Here is a 26,918-nt window from a genome sequence, read left to right as displayed (position 1 = left end):
AGCAAGATCAAGATGGGATAGTAGTAAGGAACAAAGCAAGATTGGTAGCACAAGGCTATAGACAAGTTGAAGGTCTTGACTTTGGAGAAACATATGCCCCGGTTGCTAGATTAGAAGCAATTAGAATCTTGCTAGCCTATGCTTGTGCCCACAACATCAAACTCTATCAAATGGATGTTAAGAGTGCATTTCTCAATGGTTACATCAATGAAGAAGTATATGTTGAGCAACCTCTCGGTTTTGAAGATGACAAGAAGCCCGACCATGTGTACAAGTTGAATAAGGCATTGTATGGCTTGAAGCAAGCACCTAGAGCATGGTATGAGAGATTGAGGGACTTCCTACTCTCTAAAGAGTTCATGATGGGCAATGTTGACACCACTCTTTTCATCAAGAAGATCGGAAAAGATTTATTTATGTTGCAAATCTATGTTGATGACATCATATTTGGATCAACCAATCAAGACTTTTGTGATGAGTTTGGAAAGATGATGGCTAATGAGTTTGAGATGTCCATGATTGGAGAGTTAAGTTACTTCCTTGGTCTTCAAATCAAGCAATTGAAGAATGGTACATTTGTGAGTCAAGGCAAGTATATCAAGGACATGATCAAGAAGTTTGGCATGAGTGATAGCAAAGCCATTAGTACACCAATGGGAACAAATGCAACTTGGATAGTGATGCAAGTGGAAATATGGTGGATCAAAAATTGTATCGGTCTATGATTGGAAGCCTACTCTATGTGACCGCATCAAGGCCGGATGTCATGTTTAGTGTATGCATGTGTGCAAGATTTCAAGCCTCACCAAGAGAAAGTCATTTGAAGGCTACAAAGAGAATATTGAGGTACTTGAAGCATACACAAAATATTGGTTTGTGGTATCCCAAAGGAGCAAAGTTTGAGCTAGTTGGTTACTCCGACTCAGATTATGTGGGATGCAAGGTTGAAAGGAAGAGCACCTCAGGGCACATGTCAATTGTTGGGAAGATCACTTGTTTCATGGTCATCAAAGAAGCAAAATAGTGTTGCATTATCAACCGCCGAAGCCGAATACATATCCGCCGGTAGTTGTTGTGCACAAATACTTTGGATGAAGGCCACTTTGAGTGATTTTGGAATCAAGTTCAAGAAAGTACCATTGCTATGTGACAATGAGAGTGCAATCAAGTTAACCAACAATCCGGTTCAACATGCAAGAACAAAGCACATTGATGTTCGCCACCATTTCATAGGAGATCACCAACAAAAAGGGGACATTTACATTGAGAGTGTAGGCACCGAAGATCAACTTTGCTGATATATTCACCAAGCCATTGGATGAGAAAAGGTTTTGCAAACTAAGGAATGAGTTGAACATATTGGATTTCTCAAATATGTGTTGATGCACCCCCCCACTCATATGACATGCCTCTCCTTCAAGCAATCCAAGGTAAAAGTTGATTGGCATGGCATACATCCTTGCTAAGGACATGTTTAGTGCATCTAGATCATCTCTCACATTTAATAGGCTCATTCATGAAAATCAAATGAATTTGATGATTGTATGGTACCACTATTGCTTCTATGCTTATTTTGATCTAGTGGTAGCATATGACATGTTTGTGGGCTTGTAAACCTATTGTTTGATCTAGAAAATGAGATCTAAGTGTTTAACTCAACATAGTACAAGATAACCCTTATTTGGAGGTGTGAAGAAGCTTGTCCTTGGATCAAACCGAGTTAAATATCTTTGGCAAATGATCTAGATTGGACCAAATTTGGGAAATTTATCCTCACCTCATTGATTGACATTGATAATCTCAACCTATCTACATTTTGAACCTTTGTGGTCATTGATGACAAAGGAGGAGAGAAACAAAGATATTAGTGTACTAAGATAGTGAAAAGATAACAAAGGGGGAGAATTTGATATAGGGGGAGAGATATGACAAAGGAAAGGGATCAATTAAAATTTTGATCACACAAGTAGGGGAAGCAAGCTTATGAAATTGTATGGTGCGTTTGAATGTGCATTTCATATGTTTGCTTGCATGGCACAAGTTTTAAATTTCAATATCCATGCTTATGTGGTGTATGCTAGTTGTAGGTTTGAATGATGAAATGAAAAACTAACATGCATAGGTTATCTAATGATTTCATTTCCATGTGGTATCGAGCTAACCATGGTGCTAAGGATGGTATAATGGTGCACTCCGATTGGTATCACGCTTCAAAGGCCTATCTTTTATACCTTAGCATCATTTGATAGACATTGTCTCCTATATTTCCTATCTAAGCATATGTGCAAACTTCAATCCAAACTCTTAGCACATATGTAGGGGGGAGCAATTGCTACCATTTGGGGTTCATGAAACTTGTCCATATCCTTTTACACATGGTAAATATGCTTGGGCAAGCAACATGGATTCAATAGAACTTCAATTCATATCTTTATGAAAGGGTTGTCATCAATTACCAAAAAGGAAGAGATTGAAAGCTCTAGTTTGGTTTTGGTGAATTGATGAAACCCTAAGTGCTAACCTAGTCTATCAAAGCGATCATGAGATAGGTAGTAGATTCCAAGTGGTGAATCAAATGAAGATCATGACATGATGATGGTGATGCCATGGTGATGATCAAGTGCTTGGACTTGAAGAGAAGAAAGAGAAAAACAAAAGGCTCAAGGCAAAGGTATAAATAGTAGGAGCCATTTTGTTTTTGGTGATCAAGACACTTAGTGAGTGTGATCACATTTAGGATCGATAGTCGTACTATTAAGAGGGGTGAAACTCGTATCGAAATGTGGTTATCAAAGTGCCACTAGATGCTCTAACTCATTGCATATGTATTTTTTGATCTAGTGGAGTGCTAACACCCTTGAAAATGTTTGTGAAAATATGCTAACACATGTGCACAAGGTGATACACTTGGTGGTTGACACATTTGAGAAAGGGTAAGAAACTACACCAGCAGAGTGTCCTCCCGTAGAGTGCGAATAGTCTGACGGTGCCACCGGCGCCCTATACAGAAAAGACAGAGGTCACTGTAAGTGGCCGGACACTGGCCTCGGTAGCACCGATGTGTTCGGTCAGTAGAAGCTATGAAGACGCTGGCGTCGGTCACTGATCAGATGCTGGGTCACTTAGTGACCAGACGCTTGGGGTTGCATCTGGTCCTACTGATGTGGCAGCACATAGGGGAGACACCGAGTGATCGGACACTGGGTGAGTCTAGTCGAGCATGACCGGACGCGTCTGGTCATGATTTCTCACTTCTGGATGCTTACTGGAAATGACCAAACACTGAGGTCCAGCGTCCAGTCACTTCGCAGCAGCGCGTCCGGTCATCACTTGACCATTGGGATCGGGCGCTCAGTATTTGAAGACAGGGGGCACGTGGCGTGCATCGCACGACCGGACGCTGGGGGCCTGTGTCCAGTCGATATGACCAAAGTGTCCGGTCACCCCATGTTGTGCCCAGCGAAGGGGTACAATGGCTCTATTTCATGGGGGCTTCTATTTAAGCCCCATGGCCAGCTCTAGCTCACTCTCTTGGCCATTTGCATTGACATAGAAACCTTGTCAGCTTAGCCAAAGCCCTCCCACTCATCTCCATTATAGATTCAACGTCTTTGTGAGATTGGGAGAGAATCTAAGTGCATTGCTTGAGTGTTTGCATCTAGAGGCACTTAGTGTTCGTGTTTCGCTGTGGGATTCGCTTGTTACTCTTAGTAGTTGCCGCCACCTAGATGGCTTGGAGCAGCGAGGATCATCGAGCGAAGGTTGGTGATTGTCTCCGGCTCCAATCGTGGTGATTGTGAGGGGTTCTTTACCTTTCCCCGGTGGAGAGCCAATTGGTACTCTAGTGAAATTGCTCGTGGCTTGTGTGATCCTCATCTTATGTTGGTTGTGCGGCACCCTATTGAGGGTTTAGCGTGTGATGCCAATTAGCGCATGAACCTCCAAGTGAGTGAATCACCACAACGAGGAGTAGCTTGCCGGCAAGCAAGTGAACTTCGGTAAAAAATCATTGTGTTCATCATTTGATTCCGAGGTGATTGGTCTTCATTGGTATTCATTCTTGTGATTGATTGGCTCCTTCCTCGACACGGCGGTATAAACAAATTGCTCACTCTCTTTACATTACCGCAAACTAGTTGTCAAGCTCTTTAGTGTAGCTAGTTGTGAGAGCTTGTTAGTTTGGTTAGTGTGGTTCTTTATTTAGCCTTTGAGAGCACACTAACTTAGTATAATGACATAGCTACTGTGTGGATAGAAACTATATAAACTAGAATTGTGGTAGGTGGCTTGCAATTTTAGTAGGCTAGCGCAACACTTGCTTCGCCTCATAATTGTCTAACCGGTTTGTTAAGTGTTGTTGTAGAAAATTTTAATAGGCTATTCACCCCCCTCTAGCCATTAGGACCTTACAACTGCCCTCCACCCTAGGCCATCGCTGTCCTCTACCCTAGGCACGCTGCTCCCCATGGCCACGAGGTCAAACTCCTCACCGGAGCGCCGCTGCGAGCGGGCGTGACCTCCACGCTAGAGCCTGCTGAGGGCGCGGCCTCCATGCATGGAGAAACGCTATGGGCGAACGGGATGTCAGGAGCGCCAGCTCCCTCCCCTGCATCTCTAGGCCATGACGGCGTTAGGCTACTCCGGCCAGTCGTGCCTCCTTCCTGTGACCGCGGCAACGACACATCTCCAGGCCATAGGCAACGGCGCATCTCCACCCCCTCCCCTACGGCCATGTAGGCGCTACTCTATCGCAACTCGAGATCCATCCCAGCAATGGCGGAATGCCATGGTGGTGAGAGGAGGAAGATGTGATGTCCATGACATGTGGGGTCCGCTTGCAAGTGAGAGAAGCTTTTTTAAAAGCCATAGCTGATCAACCAAATAGGCTTTCAACTATCTCACAACAGCTTTTCCAAAGTAGCTTTTGCAAACGCCATAGCTCACATCAGCTTTTACAAAAGCCATAGCTCAACCAAACAGGACCTAATTATTGCCCTAGGCATAGTGCCATGGACGATCCACCGAGTATCATCCCTATCGTTTGATGCATGTTCTGGTGTTTTTTCAAGTCTATTTTAAATTTGGTTTAGTCCAATTCAACTTTTTTGAGATTCTATACTTAAAACCTACCGAATGAGACTCTTATGCCAAAGTCTCGAACAAGAGTAAGTATCTTCTGCATACCAAATGTTCTCATTTGAATCTCCTCGAGATGCATATCTCAGACCCCTCTTAATAGTACAGCAAAAGGAAAAACATAAAACCCTAATGCATACTATAGTGAATGTCCTTGAATACCAAGCTTGCTTTCACTTTTGTAACACCTCTAGTGTTACGAGCTCGTTTAGTACCACGATTTAGGCCTAAGAAAAATTTACCAAAACGATTTTCTCGGATTTTAAAATTTAAAACTAGCTTTTGCGTCAACGGTAAAAATCGAAGATTATATTTTAAAGCGTTGTTTGTGGTGATTTGTTTTGCGCAAAATAATTAATAAACACCTTAATATTTTGTTCCATGGTTTGGTATGAGTATGAGCTATCGCGTGCGATGTTTATTGGCGTAAGTCGATAGGATTAAGATCTTTTGGAGTGCCAACGACGTATCATTGTTCTCGTCGTGTCGTCTCACGCGTAGGCAGCCAGCCAGCAGAGCCACGCGATGCCCATGTGTTCAGCTGCTGACGTGTTTTGCTTTGCTTGCATTCCCTCTCTCTCTGTTTGGTGCGCCTAGACCCACCTCATTTCCTCTCCTTCCAGTGTGCGTTCACCATCAACATCGTTGTCTGTCTTGCCTCTGTTGCCTGCCTTGCTTGTCTTGTCTCGCTTGCCTCTGTTGCCTTTGTCTGACTCTGCTTCTCTGCTCCCCTTTTTCTTTACCACCAGGGCTAAGCATGCACGCAAGCATCGCACATCCTTGTCGTGTACGCCGCAGCGTCAAACGAGCCATCCAGCGGCAGCAGGCACCATCTCCCTCGCCTACTACTACTGTACTCTAGTGTGGCCGCGCCCTCATAGTATCGCCGCCAAGCCCTAGCTCTGCTCATCCTCCTCGCTCTCTCGTTGTTTTCCTCCCACCGCAGCGCCGCCATGGCCAGTCATCGATGCCGCTACTCGGCACCCCACGTGCAGGCACGCCCAAACCATGTGTAGCTCCTCGCCCTCCCTCTCGTGCTCCTATGCTACTCCCCACTCCTCTGCCATCATTGCCGAGCTACTGTGCCGTATCTTGCCGCCTGTCGTCTTTCCCTTTTCCCTTTCGCGCGTGCGCCCCGCCTGGGCCCGTGTTGCCCTGCGTTGTTTCCCTTTCGGGACGGCCGCAGCACTTTGCCGCCACTGCGTTGCCATGGCCGCGCCGCAACAGCATCCCCGCAGTCACCGCGCCTCACCCCCTCCGGTGCTGGCCCGTCCCCGTGAGCGAGCACGCCCGCGCCCCTCGGCCGCACTGGACATGCAGCTTCCCCGCGCTGCCCTCCTGTGCGTCTGCACCATCGCAGTGCCCACGCCTACGATGCCCCATAGCGCACCAGACCACCGTGTGCGCCTATGCCTGTCCATGCTTCTAGCATAACACCGCTACTCCTTGCTGTCTCGTGTGAGCACCCATGCTGGTGTGCCGCCATCGCCTATTGTCGGAGCGCTACCGCCCGCGGCGGTTGCCGCGCGCGTGGCTGGGCCATCACTAGCGGCGCTTGGCCGAGCCTCCACCACCTTCCCCTACCTAAGCCATGCTCACCTTTGCCCTCGACCGCTACCATGCCATTGCCACCTTCTATCCAACCGGGCCACCGCTGCCAGCTTGCCGCCGCCATGGCTCGTGCGGGCAGGCTACCGGGGATCGGCTCGGGTCTTGCTACGGCCAGGCGTGGTCGTGTGGGCTCCCCGTGCAGCTCGCCGGTGGGTGGTCCACCGCCATCGTGCCTTCCCCGGCCCCACCACGCCGTTCCCGCCACCGCCTGGTGTTCCCCGTCTGCCCTCTGCTTTTGAGGATGAAGAGAAGGGTATAAATCCAAGTAGGAATTTTGTACAGGGTTCTAGGTGTAAAATACGTGACTCATTTAAATAGTGTCTATGGATTTTGAGTTGAATAGAGGCAAACGTAGGGTCGTTTTTGCAAAACTGCCAGCGCACCCTGGGCTTGCCAGTTGGGCTGGTTGGTTGGGCCGCGCTCGCTGTCCGTTTGGGCCACCGGCCTCCTCTGTGGGCCGCGCACCCTGTCTGGGCCGACCATGCGCCACTGGGCCACGCTTGGTCGGTGGGCCACGCCGCGCTGCTGGGCCACCGCCACGCCGCGTCTGCTGGGCTGAAATGGGTTGCCTCCGGCCCTTTACGTTATCTAAACGCTTTTCTAATATAGGTTTCTGGTTTAATTTGTAAAATCAATATAAAATAGTATAGGGGTCCATAAATGATGAAACTAATTTTGTTAGTCTCCTAAAATCATGATCTACATATTAGTATATTTTGTTTACATAGTATGATAATATTCCTAGGAGCTATATAATTAATTTAAGGTACTTAATATTATAAAAATATAAATTTGTAGGAATTGTGGTGATAAACTGGTAATAGTATTGAATCTGAAATTTTTACAGTAGGCTCCTAGCAATATTAGGTGCTCACTGTAATTTTTGTAGCTCCAGAATAATTAGTTTACTAGATTAATAATGATGCCCTATTTCGAATAAAGATTAAATTGATATAACTGAATAAAGAAATAACTTGGGTTTATATAACTAAAATAATTGTTGGGAAATAACGTCTTTTTTTACAACATGGATATGTAGCCTAAGTACAGTCGTCGTTAGAACTAGCTCGTTAACTTGTGTGACATAAATCGTATTTTTTGAGTCACGGTTGCAGTCGATTAATTATGTCTTTGCATTGCATCACATTGCATATCATATAGGTATGATGATGGATCAACGGATCAATTGAAGGATGATTAGGAATCCGAAGATGGTGTGATGATATTCTCTCCAGGAGATAATGCAATGGGCTTTCTATTCAGTTGATGGTGGATTATCTGAAGATGCAGATACTAACTTTTTAATATATATCTTACCCAGGCAAGCCCCGGTGCATAACCCCTACTTTTCTGTAGTTTAAATTATATTTGTGCATTAAGTTTTAAGGAGTTGAATGAAACCCACTTGCATATATATATATGCAGGATCGTGTAGATTGCTATGTTGTAGGACTTCAGTAGAAGTCGAGTGATTGTTGTCACTCGCGAGATATAGAAAATATATTACTGTATTATTATCACTTAGAAAATATAAATGGTGGAAAGAAAAAATAGTGACCGGGCAGGGGTATGGTTTGGGTATTGGTGGGTGTAAGATGTTGTGTCACCGCGGATGCGGGGCATATCTTGGTTACACTGCTTTCCCTTTCTGTGTCGGTTAAGGACCGGTCGTTGCATAAAACGCTAGGCAAGTCATAGACTTATTATACCGAGCACATACTTGGGTATGGACGCTTGGAAGACTTGTTACTCTCTTATCATGGGTTCTGGCTCTTTTCGGACTGACTGTCTTGGTGGTTTTTGGGTTAGGAGGTCCTTGCACCGTACTGAGTCTGGGACTCAGGAGAGGGGGCTTGGAGTTCCAGTTTAGACGGGGACCTGGACCCCGTGACAGGAGGGTAGTGGGTTGGTCCTGCTTGTGCCCGGGGTACAAGTGGGGCGTGTGTTTTCGAGGTACCCAGCTGGGGGCATTGATTCGCGAATCACCGGTGTTCCGGTACGACTTGTCTTAACTCTAGCGCCGTAGTAAGAACTAAAAGATGAAAGATGAAAAAATGAACTCTGATTGCTTACCATCTGCTTGAAAAGTAGCACAGGTGCTTACATAGAATGGTTGGTTAATGAACTAATGCGGCTGTTGATGAAAATCGAATATAAGGACGCACTTTTAGTAGTGCTCCTGCAGATGCAATAAACCCACAAGCCAGATAGCCTTGCATATCCTTGGAGTCTTTTCTTTTCTCCTATCGGGTAAGTTTGCTGAGTACAATTGAGTACTCAGGGTTTTATTTCCCCCTATTACAGGTGACAGGTGGATGCTAGAGCTGACTTTGTGTGTGGATTCCTCCTGGTGGGCTCAGAGAGGATTTTCTTTATGCTGCGATCATAGTCTTTATTTATAACTCTCACTAGCGATCATAGTCTTTATTTATAACTCTCACTAAAAGTTTTTGTAAATGAAAGTTTATAATCTGTTGTCATAATTTATATATCAATGATTCATCATGTCATGATTAGATAATTGTTTCCGCTGTAACCCTGTTCGCATGTTTATATTCCATTGTTAAACTTAATTGTTTATAACTCTGATAATATAATTACATTCCGTTGTTATAATAATAAATATTATACTCTGATGTTGTATTAAAAGTGATGTAAGAAATGGTTAAGAATGATGTAAGCTTTATTCTCTCATTTGTGATCCTGATGTCAAAATGTGGATTTTCGGGTTCTCCCTTGAGGTGTGCCCGACGGGACCGGGTAATTTAGTTTCCTCCTTCGAGTGCTTAGTGTCTAATTGAAGACGAGCACTCCTGTGAGGCATTAGATTAGGCGGTTCTGCCACAACTTGGTTGTATCTTTAGTCTTCAAGAATATCCTTTGCGCCATTCGCTAATCAACGATCCAAGTCTTCGTGGTTAAGACACTTATGGTCATTCAGTTTGTGACTCTTAAATGGTATTTTCATTGTAAAACACATGTTAGTCACATTTTGTGTTCTTCTTCTTCTATTTTGGATTTGAGTCAAACTATGGTTTGTATTCAACCGTTTTGTGGCATGATTTGTTCTTGTAGAGTCAACGTCATCAAAAAGCCATGGAAGCTAATGTCACAATGAGAGTGTTGGGAATTTTGCTATGCTTTTTAGGTTTTTTGTTCTTGTAGCATACATCAGCATGGGTTAGTTTATTATGTCTCGACTACACACCCTTAGTCTCTCATTTGCGATAGTGGGTGGGCAATCTATATCTCTTATAAAGCTGATGATCCTCACTATAAGTCTATCTCAACATGCAAGTCGTCCACATCATCTTCCACTAGCTATCTGCATTATCTCCCAATAATAGCCATGTTATCCCACTAACTTCTACTCCATCCGTCCCAAAAATAGATGTCATTCTCACTTCCCAAGAAGTCAGCTGCTTTTAACTTTGACTAAATATATATATAAAATATTAATATTTATAATACATAATTAGTATCATTAGATAGATCATTAAATATACTTTCATAATAAACTTATTTAGAGATATAAATATTGCACATATTTTCTATAAATCTAGTTAAAGTTGAAAATTTTGACTTGTACGCATCCCATAACGACTTTAGGACCGAGGGAGTAACCTCTAATTGCAGGTTATCCACATATATCTATATATCTCTTAACTTTATTTCAAATATTTTTTCGTAATCTTTGTTGCAACGTGCGGGGTATCTTCTAGTTCATATAATAATTGTACTATGATGTATTTTCGACATAGAATGGCTGAACTTGAAAATATATTTATCCATCTATATTTACAGAGAACTAGTTAATCGCTCAATGGTTGTTACTCTTTCCATAAAAAGAAAATACATTTTTTATAAATCAAATAATTTTAAATTTAACCAAATCTATTAAAAATCACATTAACATTTATAATACCCAATAAATATAATTAGATTAATTCTAGAATATATTTTTTAGATTTGTTTGGAGTCACAAAAGTTTACAATATATTTTCTATTTTCTATGAACTTAGTCAATTTTTAAATATATTTGACTTCTTGTTACAAAAAAGTACTCCCTCCATCCCAAATTGTAAGTCATTCCAAGAATCTTGGAGAGTCAAAGTTTTTCAAGTTTGACCAAATTTATATAACAAAATAATAATATTTATCATACCAAGTAAGTATCATTAGATTCTTCATTAGTTATATTTTCATATTATACCTATTTGATGTCATCAATCTTTGTATTTCTCTCTATAATTTTAGTCAAACTTGAAAAAGTTTGACTCTCCAAGATTCTTGAAATGACTTACAATTTGGGATAGAGGGAGTATATTTGACTTCGTCCAAACGTATAATCGAATCTTTTTTCAATTGATTGAGGAAGTATATAAAAAAAATTGTTAAAAAACGTTCGCAAGTAAAGCCTCTGCGAGCGGCCCTGCATTTTTGTTATCCCGTCCGCCCAGGCTACTCCAGTGACCAGTTCTTCCCCCGCTCTCCCTCGCTCTCGCGTGCTTCTCCCGTCCCCCCGGCGTGCGCGCGCTCTTTCTCTCACTCGCTCTCTCGCGGGCTCGTCGCGACGACTGGGCGACAGCCGCCGCCGCCCTACGCCAGTTGCTCAGGTCTTCTTTGGGCCCTTCGCCGGCGACGAGCACGGAGCACCCACCAGGTATGCCTACCCCTTTTCTTCACCTAACTTAAGCTATTTGTATTCGAATCTGATGTAATTACAAGTGTAGTGTACATGTAGTATTATGCCTACTAACTCTATTTTTTGGCAAAAATTATTGGGTGTACATGTGTATACCCATGCCCTTTACTGGGTTCGCCCCTGATAGCTAGTAGTTATCAGTAGTATAACCTTTGTTCCTGCATGTTCGCAAATGCAGTTTCACTGTTTTGATATATTTTATGATGCAATACCACAATTTATAGGGTGTATATAGAGTAGAAACCAGAGGTTTGAATTGGTCTTGTGAATTCTTGTTAATCAAAGCACATTCAAGATCACATAGCTGCTCTCACGTGATATGTGCCTTTATGCAATTGCAAAGATGTAACAAAATTTCGTTGTTCCTTGGAAACTTTCCATTTTTTATAAGCAAACCTTTGAATCTGAATATTGATAGGCGTTTGCAGAGAGAATCGATAAATTCATCCGTCTGAAAGAATGGGTTATGGCATGAGTAGGCTAGAAGATGAATACTATGAGCCTGAAGGGCAGAATACTGATGGATCTGGCTCAGTTCAAGTGAACGATGAGTTTGCAAAATTGCATAACGATATTTTTCATATGACTCGAATGAGATCAGGACTTAGTGAAAGCTACAAGTCCATGGGTACCAACAGAGGAATAATATCAACGGCCAAGTTATTATCTCGAAGGGAAATTGATTGTTCTGGAAAGGGGACGTTCTCTTCTGGTGACCGTGCATTTGTTCTAGGTCGCTATGTTCCAATGAACGGCCCTGAATTATTGGATAGGATGGATTCTCGTGCTTACGTTTCACAGTTTTCTGCTGATGGTACTCTTTTTGTTGCTGGTTTTCAGGTATGCTATGCTCAACCAACAATAGTCGAGGTTTTTAACAAGTTCAAGTCAGAATTTCCCTGTGTTTAGTTTACCTTTTCTGTCACCATGCTATGCATTTTTTAGAATTAAAATGTATAAACATAATATAATAATGTTTCTTTTCGTTTTCAGGGAAGTCACATAAGAATATATGATGCTGATAGAGGCTGGAGCATACACAAAGACATTCATGCTAGGTGTTTGAGATGGACAATCAGTGATGTATCCTTATCACCTGATCAGCGGTATCTTGTTTCTCCTGGCTTTTCACAAGTTTAGCTTGTCACCCTTATTCACTTTTCATTGGTCATCATTGTAGATAAATCTCTTTCATTATTCTTCTTATTGAGAAGAAATATTCAATATGCAACTCTGTTCAACAGATGTGAATAAACCGAAGAGTATCAGATGTGGTTACATGTTTGACAACAAGGTTTTCCTTTTTCATTATTGTATTTTTGAGAGTAGTTTCCAGTTCTTCTAGTGGAAACATGTTGAAGTTGGTAAATGGATGTTTCATGTGGACAATTATCTAAAGAGACTAGTATCTAAAAACGAATTTTGCAATATGGACCTTACCTGTGTCTGGCACTCTGGCTACCAAGATTAAATGTATTGAAGTTGTTCTAACCATTAAATACACTATAATGACTGCAAGTACCTGTAGGACAATGAAGATTACAGGGACATTTTACTATTTTAGATTAGACTTCGTCTAGTCCATTTGGTCCTTCATTTCTAGCCCATTTGGTCCTTCATGACATAAAGGGCGCACCCAGTGCAGAGAGCTCCCGCTCTGTGCGGGGTCTGGGGAAGGATGTTAGTGGCAAGCCTTACCCTCGTCTGTGCAATGCGAGGAGACCACGACTCGAACCCGGGACCTTCCGGTCACAGGCGGTAAGACTCTACCGCTTGCACCAGGTTACATATTTTGTTTGTTGGTATGAGCATGTCTTGGACGTTTCAAAATGCGGGCGTACCCAGTGCAGAGAGCTCCCGCTCTGTGCGGGGTCTGGGAAAGGGTGTTAGTGGCAAGCCTTACCCTCGCCTGTGCAATGTGAGGAGACGTTTCAAAATGCATTCTAGCTTTTTATGTTTGCATATCATATTATCATTTATGTATATATGTACTTCATCAGTCTGGAATGTTCTCTCTTGCTCCCCATTTTTGCTTGTGTATCAGGCTGAATAATTGTTTTTTCATTATAAATCTGCAGGCCTACTCTAGTCTGTCACCTATTATCCATATTGTCAATGTCGGAAATGCTGCAAGAGAATCCTATGCTAATGTCACTGTGAGTTCTTACTAGGTTCTTGTAATTTGCACTCATTTGCTTTTCGAGTTTGTTATGATCAAACAGTCGATACAGTTGGGTTTGCTTTGGATTTTCACATGACTAGTTGCACAGCAAACAATGACTTTGTAGAAACATGTTTCTTCAATAATATGATTTTTATGTTAATCATCCACAACTGCATTTCATTTTAACTTCCATTGTGAATAAATAGAACAAAATATACAAGCACCAAACCTATTTTAGTCAAGGAACCTCTGGGGATTTAGGAGTTGTTTCTTGGTATAATAATAGCCAATTCATTAACTTTTTATTTCTTAAAATTGGCATTCAATCCATCAGCTGGATGGTACTAAATATTAGAAGACGAGATGTACCTGTCCTCCCCTAGTGTGTTTACCATTCAGTTTAATTGATGAACCTAGGAATAAATTGATGAGCTCAGTTACGTGATAGAACTTATATACATGTATTTAGGGATGGTATTCACTTTGTTTAGCAGTTAATTACTCTGGGTGCTTGCAAGCAGTTACAATACCTTCACTGTTTATTATACTTAGTCAACAGAAATTACAATTTTACATCTTTCTGCAGGACATCCATGATGGATTGGACTTTTCACAGCATGAAGATGTTCAATATTCGTTTGGAATATTTTCCGTGAAATTTTCCTCTGATGGACGGGAACTTGTTGCTGGCAGCAATGATGAATCAATATATGTCTATGACCTTCATGCAAACAAATTGACATTATGTTTACCTGCTCATACAGTATGAAAATTGCTTACTTTCTTGCTTATATTTCCTTTTATTTTCATTTGATCTACTCCCTCCATCCCAAAAAGGATGCAATTCCAGCTTTCTACGAAGCCAATCTATCTCAACTTTGACCAAATACATACAAAAAAAAAACTATGTATGATATCTAATAATTATAATCAGATTCACCATGAAGTATATTTTCATACCTATTTAGAGTCATAAATGTTAATAACATTTTCTATAAACTTAGTCAAACTTAAGGAACTTTGACTCAATCCATACCCATAATTGCATCCTTTTTGGGATGGAGGTAATAAATTGCATTTGCTACATCTACATGGAGTCCTTTTTCTAGCTCACATCTGACTCTCGGGAGATTGAGGTTGATCTACAACTCGGGCTATCTGATCGCTCCAAGAAAATCCAGTGATGCTTTGTACAAATGCATTTGTTATGTCCCTCCCCCTTTTCTGGCAAGCTGCAGTATTGATGTCCAAACTGTAGACATGAGTTTCAGAAGAAAGAAAGAAATGATATTGCTGGATCCAAAGGTAGTGTTGGGGAAGTGGGCCATCGCTTCATTCCTGGAGGCTCTTGGAAGGAGGAAGGAGGTCCCGACAGGGGTCCTTCTGGAGGTTGCTAGCTAGACAGAAGCAGCCATCGGAGGAAGCCCCCCTCAGCGTTCACCAAAGGGATTCTCTGTTGGTTCCCCGCGACGGGTCTGGGAAGCAGCGACGAGGATAGTTTTCCCTAGAATCCATCAGCAGAAGAATGGTTTTTGGGGGTGCCAAAGGACAGGAGGGGTCCCACAGTTCCCTCCCAAGTCAGCATGCAGTACCCTCTGTCGGAGAAAGGGCTGTCCTAGGCTGGAGGGATGAAGACCAGAGCTGGATATCCCGGGATCATCCCTTCCATGGGAGGGAGAGGCTTTCAGTGGACAAGAAGGGGTCACATTCCCTTTTTTTTTCTCGAACAACGCAGGAGAGCTGCATGTCATAGTGTCATTCATTAAGAAGGGAAAAGGTACAAACGGCTTGCAGAAAAGGGAGAAGCTAAAAGCCCCTCCCGAACACACACGAGACTACAAAAAGACATGCCAAGTTAAGGGACACAACACGACCACAACCAGCCCACCTCCAACCACCCTCAAGGGTCGGGGCCTAGCGACCTAAGGAGGAGCTCATGGAGGGCTGAGGTGCCAACCAAACAGCACAGACTGCTTTCATTAGCCACTGTGAGAAGGAGATTCTGAATGTTTGGTCTAGCACCTTCAAAGACCATGGCATTCTTATGTTTCCAAATCTCCCAGGCGACAAGAATGATTTGAGAGCTAAGGCTCACATTCCCCCCCCCCCCCCCCCCCCCCCCCCCCCCACCCCCACACCCCACCCATGGGTCTGTGGAGGTAATCCATTGACAAATAACATAAGCATGTGGCATCCACCAACTGTTGTCCCACACTCCCACTCCCTTCTCGCCTTCGGATCCTACCAAGGTTCCAGGGCCACTTCTACTTGTTTGTGGATCTATTTCACAACAGGTTAGTGGTATGGGTCATTTATTTTCCTTTGCTGGCATGATGTCTGCCATGCCAAATTTGGGAGCTACTAGCATAGGCATAACTGCATAAGTACAGTTTTGACCTTCCTGTATCGAAATTTTAGGCCCTTTGAGGTTACAGAGCTGATGGTATCCAAATTTGTGGCACTTCAAGATTATGGAGCTGATTGGGACAGCAGCAAACAAGTTGGAGATGTTCTAAGAAGCCAAGTGCACTATTTGGCATACATGGTTCCCGCCTGGTTGATTTTAAGCTAGACATGAACCACAAGAAATTCTCGTGCACTGAAGAATGTCGGCAATGGTGCCTCAGGTGCAGAGGCGCCAATCAAGAACTGATTAACATCCCATTTCAACCAACCCCTATGAACACTTGTATCTTGCATTGCACAATTTTTTTAAGAGATTTAATTATGCTTGCTTTGGGACAAGTTAGTTCTGGGTAGAGGGAAGATGCCACTGGCTGTAGAGAAGCAGCAGAGAAAGCGTAAGTTGATGGAAGAAATATGAGAGGCTCTGACCAAGGATGGAAACAGAACATGATGGAGAAATGCTTATGAGCTATCAAGTAAGGTCACTGAATTATGAGCTGGAGAAAGGTGTGGATGGGTGGTTCTGGCCTGTATTTTTAAGTCAAATTGAAGGGGTTTATAAAGGTGTCCTCTAGCTAGCTTCTATCTTTAAGAAAGAAAAGGCAGATTTCTAGTGTCGAACACCCCTATCTATTCCCATGACTCATTTCGTGCTGCTGTACCACTAATCCTCTTCAATTTAATCACAATTTGACAGGTTACGCTGCTCATGCTACCTTGCATCTTGCTGACAATATGCATCCTCAGATTTAGTTAGCATAGAATGTCCTCCTTTCCTCCTCTCTGGTCCCTTCCATTTGCCGCACTCAATATCCGTCTTGGGCAGTTTGCACCTTATAGCAGAATTACTGCAAACCCAACCAGCACTGCAATGTGTGAACCCCTTGGAGTGGAATGTGGCACTGGGGCCGTGGTAAAAAAAATAAAAAAGAAAATATGCAGCTCAACGGTTCTGTCAGCAAAGTACATGTCGAATTTGGTTCCCATTGGCCCCAGCTCCAATGCCACCCTCTTCACCTTGTGCTATGTGCCTACAACATATGACTATTTTCTTGAGAACATGCTGGGCATGTTTTTCATCACGAAGAAGAGCGTTCCAGACTGACCAGAACGAAAGGGGCACAAAGGAGAAAAGGAGAAAGACGAAAAGCAACAAGCACAGTGAGAACAAATAGCTAGGAGCCAGGAACTCTAACTTTGGTGGTGACGAGTTCCTCTTCTTGTTGTCCACTTCCTCTGCATGTTGATTACCAAGTAAATGGTAGAGCATTTTGAAAGTTGTGGATGTGAAGTGAACTGTTGTGGAAGTCCACTGGGGTGTAGCTGACTTTTGCTTTGATATAGTAGCCAAAATAAGTTAGGCCATATACATAGGAAAAGTTTCCAATCATGGTAGCCTTTTTCCGTTTATGCTATTTGTTGGACATTGTTGGATGACAAATGCAAACGAATGTAAACTTCTATATGGATGTTTTATGATGCACCCGACAGAGGGGAATAATATGTGTCTTTGTCACAGCTACAGAAACCTCTCTTGCTTGCTCTGTGGCTGCGAATTGTTTACCATCTTGATAGTATTTCTATACTTCATATTTATCTGTTTTGGTATATAGAGTGATGTTATCATTCTATTAGGATATGTATATATCAGGATCATTAGAGAGATCCCCTAGATAGGCTAGTTGCTATGTATAGCCTAGTTTCCTTACATTAGGATAGCTTCCTTGTACAGGTAATAGTCTCCTATATTTGTACTTGCCATGTGTGCCTAATTGGCCCTATATATGCAAGGCTCCCCACCCACATTGGGTGTGTGGTGATTCTATTCTACATGGTATCAGAGAACTAGTTCCCTTTCTCCCTCCCTCCCATAGCCTTTCTCCACCATCGGCTGTCTTCCCCACCAGCGGCTCTCTTCCCAGGCAACAATGTCGGCCTCCTCTGCCACTAGTGCCTCCCACTCTACGGACTCCATCTCCGCCCCAGCCATCCTCGTCGCCCCCTACGCGACAATCTCCGTCAAATCCCATGTCCCGGTGACCTTGGAGCTGAACCACCCCAACTTCAACCAGTGGTCGCCGTTTTTCACCTCCCTCTGTGGGAAATTCGGCCTCCTCCCGCACATCGACGGCACGGCGGCGGCCAGACCCACTGACCCTGCTTGGGCCATTGCGGACTCCTGTGTTCGCAGCTGGCTCCTCGGCACTGTCGGGCCCGACGTCCTCAGCCTTGCTGCGGCACCGGACCAGACCGCGCGCGAGCTCTGGGTCGCCATCAAGCGCCTCTTCGAGGCCAACAAGGCCCCCCGTGCCATCTTCCTGAGCCACAAGTTCCACTCCATGACCCAGGGCGACTCCTCCATTGACGAGTACTGCCAGCAGATGAAGGCCACCGCCGATGCGCTCCGCGATGTCGGCTGTACCATCACCGACCCGGAGCTCGTCCTCAACCTCCTGCGCGGCCTCAATCCTCGCTTCGCCAGCACTGCAGACAACATCGCCGACTCGAACCCGCTGCCGGACTTCGCCACCACTCGCGAGAAGCTCGTCCTCAAGGAACTTCGCCTTGCCAACGAGGGCACGGTCGCCGCCTAGACGGCGTTCAACGCCACGTGCGGCCCAGCTTGCCGCTCGGCCTCCGCCGCCGCGGGTGGCGGCTCCTCTGACGGTCGCCAGGGCGGCCACGGCGGCAGCGGCTACGGTGGCCGCAGCAGCAGGGACGGGGCGGCCATGGCGGCGGCGGCGGTTCCTAGTCTGGGGGCGGGCCGCGGGCAGCCACACCGCCCGCCGGCCCCTGGTTCTGCTATGCCCCCTGGAGAGCCGGGGCGCAGCAGCAGCAGTGGCGCCCGCAGGCGGCGCACCCGGCATGGCGCGGCCCCGGCGTCCTCGGCGCCCATCCTCAGGCCCATACCGCCTTCGCCCCCGCCCAGTTCTCCGACTGTGCGGCCCCTCCTTCGCAGCAGACCAGCGGCTGGGATCAGGCCGGCCTCGTCGCTGCCCTGAACCAAATGTCCCTCCAGGGGTCCAACCCCTGGGCCTCGACACCGGCGCCACAACTCACATGTCGCCCTCGGCTGGTATACTTCTGTCCCGTCTCCCCCCTCCTACCTCTGGCATCACGGTTGGCAACGGCAGCACCATTCCTATCACATGCCGTGGCACCTCCACACTGTCTTCTCCCAACTCTACTTTTCGCCTCACTAACGTTCTGGTTGCGCCGGCCCTCGTGCGCAATCTTCTTTCCGTTCGTCAATTCACACGTGACAATGATTGTTCTATTGAATTTGACGCTTCCGGTTTTTCTGTCAAGGACCAACAGACAGGGCGCATGACTCTTCGCTGCAATAGTGGTGGCGACCTCTACACCTTCCCCTCCACGCCAGCACACCACTGCAGCCTCGCCACCACCTCATCGCTATGGCACCACCGCCTTGGTCACCCCGGTCCTTCCAGCCTCGCCACTCTACAGAGCATGTCGGTCATCTCCTGTAATAAGAGCCCATCATCTCTATGCCATGCCTGTCAACTTGGCAAGCATGTCCGGCTCCCATTTAGTCATTCTACCTCTGTGACCACTGCTCCCTTTGATTTAGTTCACTGTGATGTATGGACGTCCCCGGTCCTTAGCACCTCCGGTTTTAAATATTATCTTGCTCTACTGGATGATTTTTCCCATTATTGCTGGTCGTTTCCGCTTCGTCACAAATCCGAGGTGCACCGCCACATAGTCGATTTCACTGCCTACGCTCAAACACAGTTTGGCGCCACACCGAAATCATTCCAAGCTGATAATGGGACCGAGTTCGTTAACCATGCTACCACCTCCTTCCTCGCTAGTCATGGCATTACGCTCCGCCTCTCGTGTCCCTATACCTCTCCACAGAATGGCAAGGCTGAACGCATGCTTCGCACCACCAATGACACTATCCGCACCATGCTCCTTCATGCGTCCATGCCACCTCCCTACTGGGCTGAAGCTCTTGCCACTGCCACTTTCCTCCTCAATAGGCGACCCTCCTCCATACAAAATAATATACCCTATCAGCTTCTTCACAAAACACTCCCAGACTACTCCTCGCTTCGAGTTTTCGGATGCCTCTGCTATCCAAATCTCACTGCCACCCCCCCCCCCCCCCCACAAACTAGCCCCTCGTTCAACACCCTGTGTCTTCCTTGGCTACCCATCCTCTCACAAGGGGTATCGCTGCCTCGACATGTCCACTCGGCGCATCATCATCTCTCGCCATGTTATTTTTGATGAATTGGTGTTCCCTTTCTCGACAGCACCATCGGCGGCCTCCATGCCGTCTTCACTTGATTTCCTGATGCAGGGACTATCTTCCTCGACGACACCTGCGTCCACCGCTCCGCTGCTCGCTGGCCCTATGGCCCCCACCTCCAGCGTGGACGAGTCCCCGGACCTCCTGGACCCGGCTATCCTCCAGCTGGGCCCTCTGGCTCCTCCTGCGGGCGGGCCCCGGCTGGGCGGCCAGCGCTTCGGCGCCGTCTACACTCGCCGTGCCTGGCTTTCTGCAGCGCGGACCGACCAAGCAGCAGCTCCTGTGGCCGTAGCCGTGGCACCTACTGCACCACTGGTGCCCCCTGCCGCGCCTCCAGCAGCACCAGCAACAGCTGCTGGCCCTGGTGCAGCAGCTCCTCGAGCTGCCGCGCGGCCTGTGACGCGCTCACAGACCGGCAATCTCCGCACCGTCGAGTGCTACAGATTCTCCGCCTCCGCTGCCTCGCCCCTCCCGGCGAACTATCGCAGCGCCCTGGCTGATCCCAATTGGCGCGCTGCGATGGCGGAAGAACACAAGGCGCTGATCGACAATGGCACTTGGCGCCTCGTCCCTCGCCCGCCTGGTGCGAACATCGTCACTGGAAAGTGGCTGTTCAAGCACAAGTTTCACGCCGACGGCTCCCTCGCCCGGCACAAGGCCCGCTGGGTCGTCCGTGGCTTCACCCAGCAAGCCGGCGTCGACTACGACGAGACCTTCAGTCCGGTGGTCAAGTCGGCCACGATCCGCACTGTCCTCAGCATCGCTGTTTCTCGGGAGTGGCCTATCCGCCAGCTCGACGTGAAGAACGCCTTCCTTCACGGCCACCTCGAGGAGACGGTCTACTGCGAGCAGTCGTCCGGCTTCGTCGACCCTGCTGCCCCTGCCTCTGTCTGCTTGCTGCAGAAGTCCTTGTATGGACTCAAGCAGGCGCCGCATGCTTGGAACCAGCGCTTCACCACGTTCATCCACAGCATCGGCTTCACCCCCTCCAAGTCGGGTGCCTCCCTGTTCGTCTACAAGGTTGGCGACGAGCTGGCCTACCTCCTTCTCTACGTCGATGACATCATTGTCACCGCGTCGTCTCCGGCCCTTCTCCAGCACGTCACCGCGCGCCTCCACTCGGAGTTTGCCATGACGGACCTTGGCGACCTGCACCACTTCCTCGGCATCTTGGTGACTCGGGACAGCCGTGGGCTGTTCCTTTCCCAACGGCAGTATGCTGTGGATCTTCTCCAGCGTGCCGGCATGTCTGAGTGCCACTCGACATCTACCCCCGTGGATGCCCGGACCAAGTTGTCCGCCACAGAGGGCGCCGCGCTCGCTGACCCCTCGGAGTACCGAAGCCTTGCTGGTGCGCTCCAGTACCTCACCCTGACGAGGCCGGACCTGGCCTATGCCGTCCAGCAGGTCTGCCTCTTCATGCACGACCCCCGCGAGCCGCACCTTGCGCTGATCAAGCGCATCCTGCGGTACGTCAAGGGCTCCCTATCGTCCGGCCTGCACTTGGGCACCGGTGCCATCGACCAGCTCATTGCCTACTCCGACGCTGACTGGGCCGGCTGCCCCGACACGCGCCGCTCCACCTCCGGCTTCTGCGTCTACCTCGGCGACAACCTGGTGTCTTGGTCCTCCAAGCGCCAGACGATGGTGTCTCGCTCCAGTGCCGAAGCTGAGTACCGTGCAGTGGCCCATGTTGTGGCCGAGTGCTGCTGGCTGCGTCAGCTGCTCCAGGAACTCCACATCTCGATCCCGCGTGCGACGGTTGTCTACTGCGACAACGTGAGCGCCGTCTACATGACTGCCAACCCCGTCCACCATCGCCGCACGAAGCACATCGAGATCGACATTCACTTCGTCCGCGAGAAGGTTGCTCTAGGACAGTTCCGGGTTCTTCATGTTCCCTCCGCGTACCAATTCGCAGACATCATGACCAAAGGTCTACCCGTCCAGCTCTTCATTGATTTCCGGACCAGTCTGTGCGTCCGTGATTCTCCCGTTGCGACTGCGGGTGGGTATTAGGATATGTATATATCAGGATCATTAGAGAGATCCCCTAGATAGGCTAGTTGCTATGTATAGCCTAGTTTCCTTACATTAGGATAGCTTCCTTGTACAGGTAATAGCCTCCTATATTTGTACTTGCCATGTGTGCCTAATTGGCCCTATATATGCAAGGCTCCCCACCCACATTGGGTGTGTGGTGATTCTTTCTATTCTACACATTCAATTTTGATCTTTCCAGTCTGATGTCAATACAGTAGCATTTGCTGATGAAACCGGCCATCTCATATATTCTGGAAGTGACGACACTTTATGCAAGGTAGGTTGCTGTTCTAAATTATGTAAAATTATTTGTTTTCTCCATTGACATATTTTATCGAATTATTCCTCAGATTTGTTCGTCATACCTGAGTATACGCATGTCTAAGGTTTCTTTAGTGGCAGTCCACATTCTTTTTAGGGGGTGGGGAGTCAATCTTTATTTCGTAGGATGTTTTTAGTTGTCTGGATAACCCCTCAAAACTATTTTTCAGTTCAGAGTAACCCATGATCAATTATGTCGTCCCCCCCCCCCCCCCCCCCCCCCGCACCCACCCACCCCAAGTTGAAATTTTGTGGGATGATAGATGGCTATGTTATGAAATATTTTCATGACTATTAGTATTAGGTTGGACCACTTGAAACTGCTTTAATCCCAATGATATTAAAATGTTTGATGATAATAAACAGGATGAAACTAGTTCATAACATACTAGGTGATGTTATCTACCATCACCTAAACTTAAAACGCAACTTTTACAAGGAGAAAAAAAACAAATGTTATTAGGGATTGAAGTGTCCTAATTTTAGTAATTTGCGGGCTAATGTGAGCCAAAAAATAGTTGACGGGTTATATGTGTTAGAATGAGAGAAGATGTGGAATGAACAATAGTCAGTTATGGATTTTTGGCAGTCCTGTTTCAGTTCTTTAGGGCTGGATATTCTGAGATCTCCCTGGGAACATAAAGGAAAATGTTTAATCTTCTAAATTGCTTTCATTTCAGCAGTGCTGCAGTATGTGACCTTTGTAGTCTGCAGGTCTGGGACAGGCGGTGTTTGTCCACAGGACAAGCTGCCGGAGTTTTGACTGGACATTTGCATGGGGTAACACACATTGATAGTCGTGGAGATGGTCAAAGTTTCATATCCAATGGAAAAGACCAAGCAATCAAACTGTGGGATGTCAGGAAAATGACGTCCAATGCTGATAGGTACTTTTTCTGAATCTAAATATACTAGTATATTGCCCGTGCTAATGCTACGGCCCACATTAAGTCCAAAGTTAATTCTACCAAATTTGAAGTACTTAGCTAATTGTGCTTTGTCAAAGCTGTTTCCATAGCACTGAACTTAGCACTGAAAGTTCAGCGTTTTGCCAGGTTAGGACTCCATTTTTTTTAAGAAATGACACTGGCACAAGGCATATTAGACAAATAACATATGGCACCATACCCAAGCCACATTGATCTATCTATGCAGTCCCTACAAAACCAGTGCAATCACTCCATGACTGTCCTTGTCTTCCGAATAATTCCTGCAAAATAGGACCCCAGAGAGGACTCTTAATCCACCCACAACAATATGATGTAAATCAGCGTCAATCCAGATTAAGCAAAAGGACAATATGTTTCTTGAAAATGCTGACCCTTTCATATTCAGTAGTTTTGCAAAAGGATGGCCAGTATTAAGCAAAAGGATAATATGATCTAAGAGTAGTTTTGCACAGAACGTTAGATCCAAATATTTACTTAAGATTTTTTTTCCCTACATAAACATGAGAAAACTACATTTAATGTAGCTCATCATCTATCCTACAATCCTACCCATCAGCCAATGGCAGATGAGTGGGAGAAAATAATACTGGCCACAACAATTATACCATTTATCTTGCATGTGGATAGCTTATACAAACTAAAGAACCTAAAAATTATTACCATAGATGTTACCTCAAGCTTCTCATTTTCTTTTGACATCACCTTGCAGCTCTCTGCAAAGCCCGCATCTCCTGCACAAATAGCCAAACAAGAACAAACTGTAGTGTGTAGTCAATAGAGTATATAATTTGGCTTCAAAACTTGAGTATATATCCAGTTTTATTTAACCAAACTGTGGGATGTCAGGAAAATGACGTCCAATGCTGATAGGTACTTTCTCTGAATCTAAATACAAGTCCACCACTCCACCTAGCCATCCGCATTCTTCTACCAACATAAATTCATATACAATATGTGGCACATTTTGCCTTCTCTTTTCTGTTTTGCTCCTTTTTGTCATTGTAAATGTGCTTACAATGATTTATGGGCATATGATCATAATACCACCCACATTACTCCATGTGTACGAGGTGGAATGACAGTGTGTTAAGGCACCAATGCCAAATGTGTCTGATGTACAGGAGGATTATGTGTTGCCACCCTCAACAGCGGCCAGTTTGCCGACTCCATTTTCTTATCTTAAAGGAGCTGCTCAACCTTAAGATTAAGTGGCCATCTTACAGTATAAAATTACTCTATTCTTCTATGCAGTAGTGCAGATGGAGCCCCAACTTGGGACTACAGATATTCAAGGTATCCGCAGCAGCATAAACAGTTAAAGCATCCGCATGATCAGTCATTAGCGACGTACCGTGGACATTCAGTCCTCCAGACATTAATCCGTTGCTACTTTTCTCCTGCTTACAGGTGACCCTTTTACCACCATTCTGGTATGATTTTATTGACAGTTCTACTAGTAACGTCTCCTTATCATACGAGCAGCCAATAGGATTTCGATTTTACAAGTGCTATTTATCCAGTTATACAGTATATATATCTAGGAGCTCACCTCATTGATGTATAATTTTTGTTTCTGCAGCACTGGGCAAAAGTACATATATACAGGGTCGTATGATTCCTGCGTTCACATCTATGATGTGGTATGTTTCGTCCCGACACGCACTTCATTTATACCATGCATTCCATGGTGGTAATCTGTCTGCTCGATGAATGCATGCCTATGCCATTTTTCACAGCAGTGGATAAAGAACTTCGTTTTACCTGCCGAGAAATTGTGCATGATCTGACGAGAACACAGAACACAAGTTACTTACTAATAAACAATGCCAGTTGATTCTCAGTTTCGTTTCGTGTTGCAGGTAAAGTGGATCGCAAGTTGCGAAGCTGAAATGGCATCAAATGGCCATCCGTGACTGCAGCTGGCACCCCCATTTGAGCCCACGCTTGTGAGCTCATCCTGGGACGGCCGTGTAGCGAAATGGACCAGTGCACGTGATCAAGAGGCTTCTGATGTCGATTGAGTCGACCGGGCAGTGAGTGGTCTTTATTTACTGTTCGTGGTCGTGGGCTACAAAAACATACGCAATCTTACACGAAAAAAAAAAAGTAAGCACAGCTCATAAAAAAGAAAGAAGATCATGTGTTGTAGTGGTGAACTGTATAATTTGTAAATATACTGAACTGAAACCTTTGTGATTATGAAGTTGTTTCATTAATATATACGTGTGTTTGGTTTGGTTGTCGATGTTCGTTAACTTTTGATTTGATGAGCAATGAGCTCATCCTTTTTTGTAAATAAAATTACCTTCAAACGGGCCTTATTGCGCTACAGTAAATCGCTTGCAAAGCAAAGTGCCAACGCCGTTTATTTTTTCTGGTTATCTTTGCTATACTTGCATAAATTTTACTGTGAAGCAAAGTGCCAACGCCATTGTGTTTTGCGATTGTTTTCTACTGCAGAACGCTCGCAAAGCAAAGTGACAACACCAATGAAATCGCATTGCATTCCCAGATCGAAGCAATACAGATCTTCCAAGTTCCAACACGAACATAGCTTTCTCCATCACCATCTTCTGAAACTGCCAAGACAACCCAACCAATTTCGCCAGATCAGGAGAAACCTCCCGCAAATCCGAAGATCCCGGCTGCTACTTCTTGCCCTTGGCGTCGGCGCCTCCGCCGCCTCCTCCCGCGGCCTGCGCCGCCTTCCTGGCAGCCTTCTCCTGCAGCGCCTTGGCGTCCCGCTCCCGCCGCTGCTCTGGGGTGAGCCCGTCGTCGCGCCCCTTGGCCACGGGCCGCCGCGCCTGCGCCCTCTGCCGGTCGCGCTCCCTCTGGTCGCCGCGTGCAGCCCACAGCTCAGGTCAAGGACAAAACAGCAACATCATCCGAAACACACCGGTGCTACAACAGAAAACATCAAAAAGGAAAAAAAAAATCTGGCAGGACCTAAAGAGAGACGAAAAGAAAAGCCCCTGCAATAATCGACAGAGCAACAGGAGCAAAAAAAACAGAGGGGAAGAAGAAAATCATGTGTGGCCAAGGATATGAGTCATTGTGCTGACTTCTCAACTGTGTTGGGAGGAGGATTATTTATATATTTACTATTATTATGATGTGAGTGGTATGAAAAGTACTATATCAGTGATACAGTATATGATGTCATCCATAATAATGGTAAATATATAAATGTCCACCTTGGGAGGAAGGGAAAGAGACGGGAGCAGGGGAAAACGTGAGGCCGACAGCCCAAGAATAGACGGTGCGGGAGAGGCCACGGGGGGACGGAATTTATACGCAGCTGGA

At 45.8% G+C, this 26,918-nt stretch overlaps 2 protein-coding genes across 2 annotated transcripts; both read left to right on the top strand.

Annotated features, from left to right (window-relative positions):
- The first annotated feature begins 11,188 nt into the window (after nucleotides 1–11,188).
- LOC136511804 (LEC14B protein-like) lies at nucleotides 11,189–25,872 on the top strand. Its single transcript, XM_066505832.1, is given in 12 exon segments — nucleotides 11,189–11,410; nucleotides 11,871–12,292; nucleotides 12,446–12,558; nucleotides 13,093–13,210; nucleotides 13,531–13,608; nucleotides 14,203–14,379; nucleotides 22,544–22,621; nucleotides 23,380–23,552; nucleotides 24,867–25,022; nucleotides 25,195–25,258; nucleotides 25,479–25,541; nucleotides 25,544–25,872. Coding segments are annotated over 11 exon segments (1,494 nt in total). The 5' UTR covers nucleotides 11,189–11,410; nucleotides 11,871–11,911; the 3' UTR covers nucleotides 25,637–25,872.
- Nucleotides 15,719–19,190, top strand: LOC136511805 (uncharacterized). The gene has a single exon (XM_066505833.1). It carries the CDS (start codon nucleotides 17,951–17,953, stop codon nucleotides 18,614–18,616), a length of 666 nt encoding a protein of 221 aa, XP_066361930.1. The 5' UTR covers nucleotides 15,719–17,950; the 3' UTR covers nucleotides 18,617–19,190.
- Nucleotides 25,873–26,918: the final 1,046 nt, after the last annotated feature.

Source organism: Miscanthus floridulus, chromosome 16, assembly GCF_019320115.1.
Source record: "Miscanthus floridulus cultivar M001 chromosome 16, ASM1932011v1, whole genome shotgun sequence".
In the NCBI taxonomy this organism is placed as follows: Eukaryota; Viridiplantae; Streptophyta; class Magnoliopsida; order Poales; family Poaceae; genus Miscanthus; species Miscanthus floridulus.
This window is presented reverse-complemented; position numbering and strand designations above follow the sequence as displayed.

Coding starts and splice junctions, on each gene's coding strand:
- LOC136511805 (XM_066505833.1), top strand. CDS start 17,951: ATGTCGGCCTCCTCTGCCACTAGTGCCTCCCACTCTACGGACTCCATC.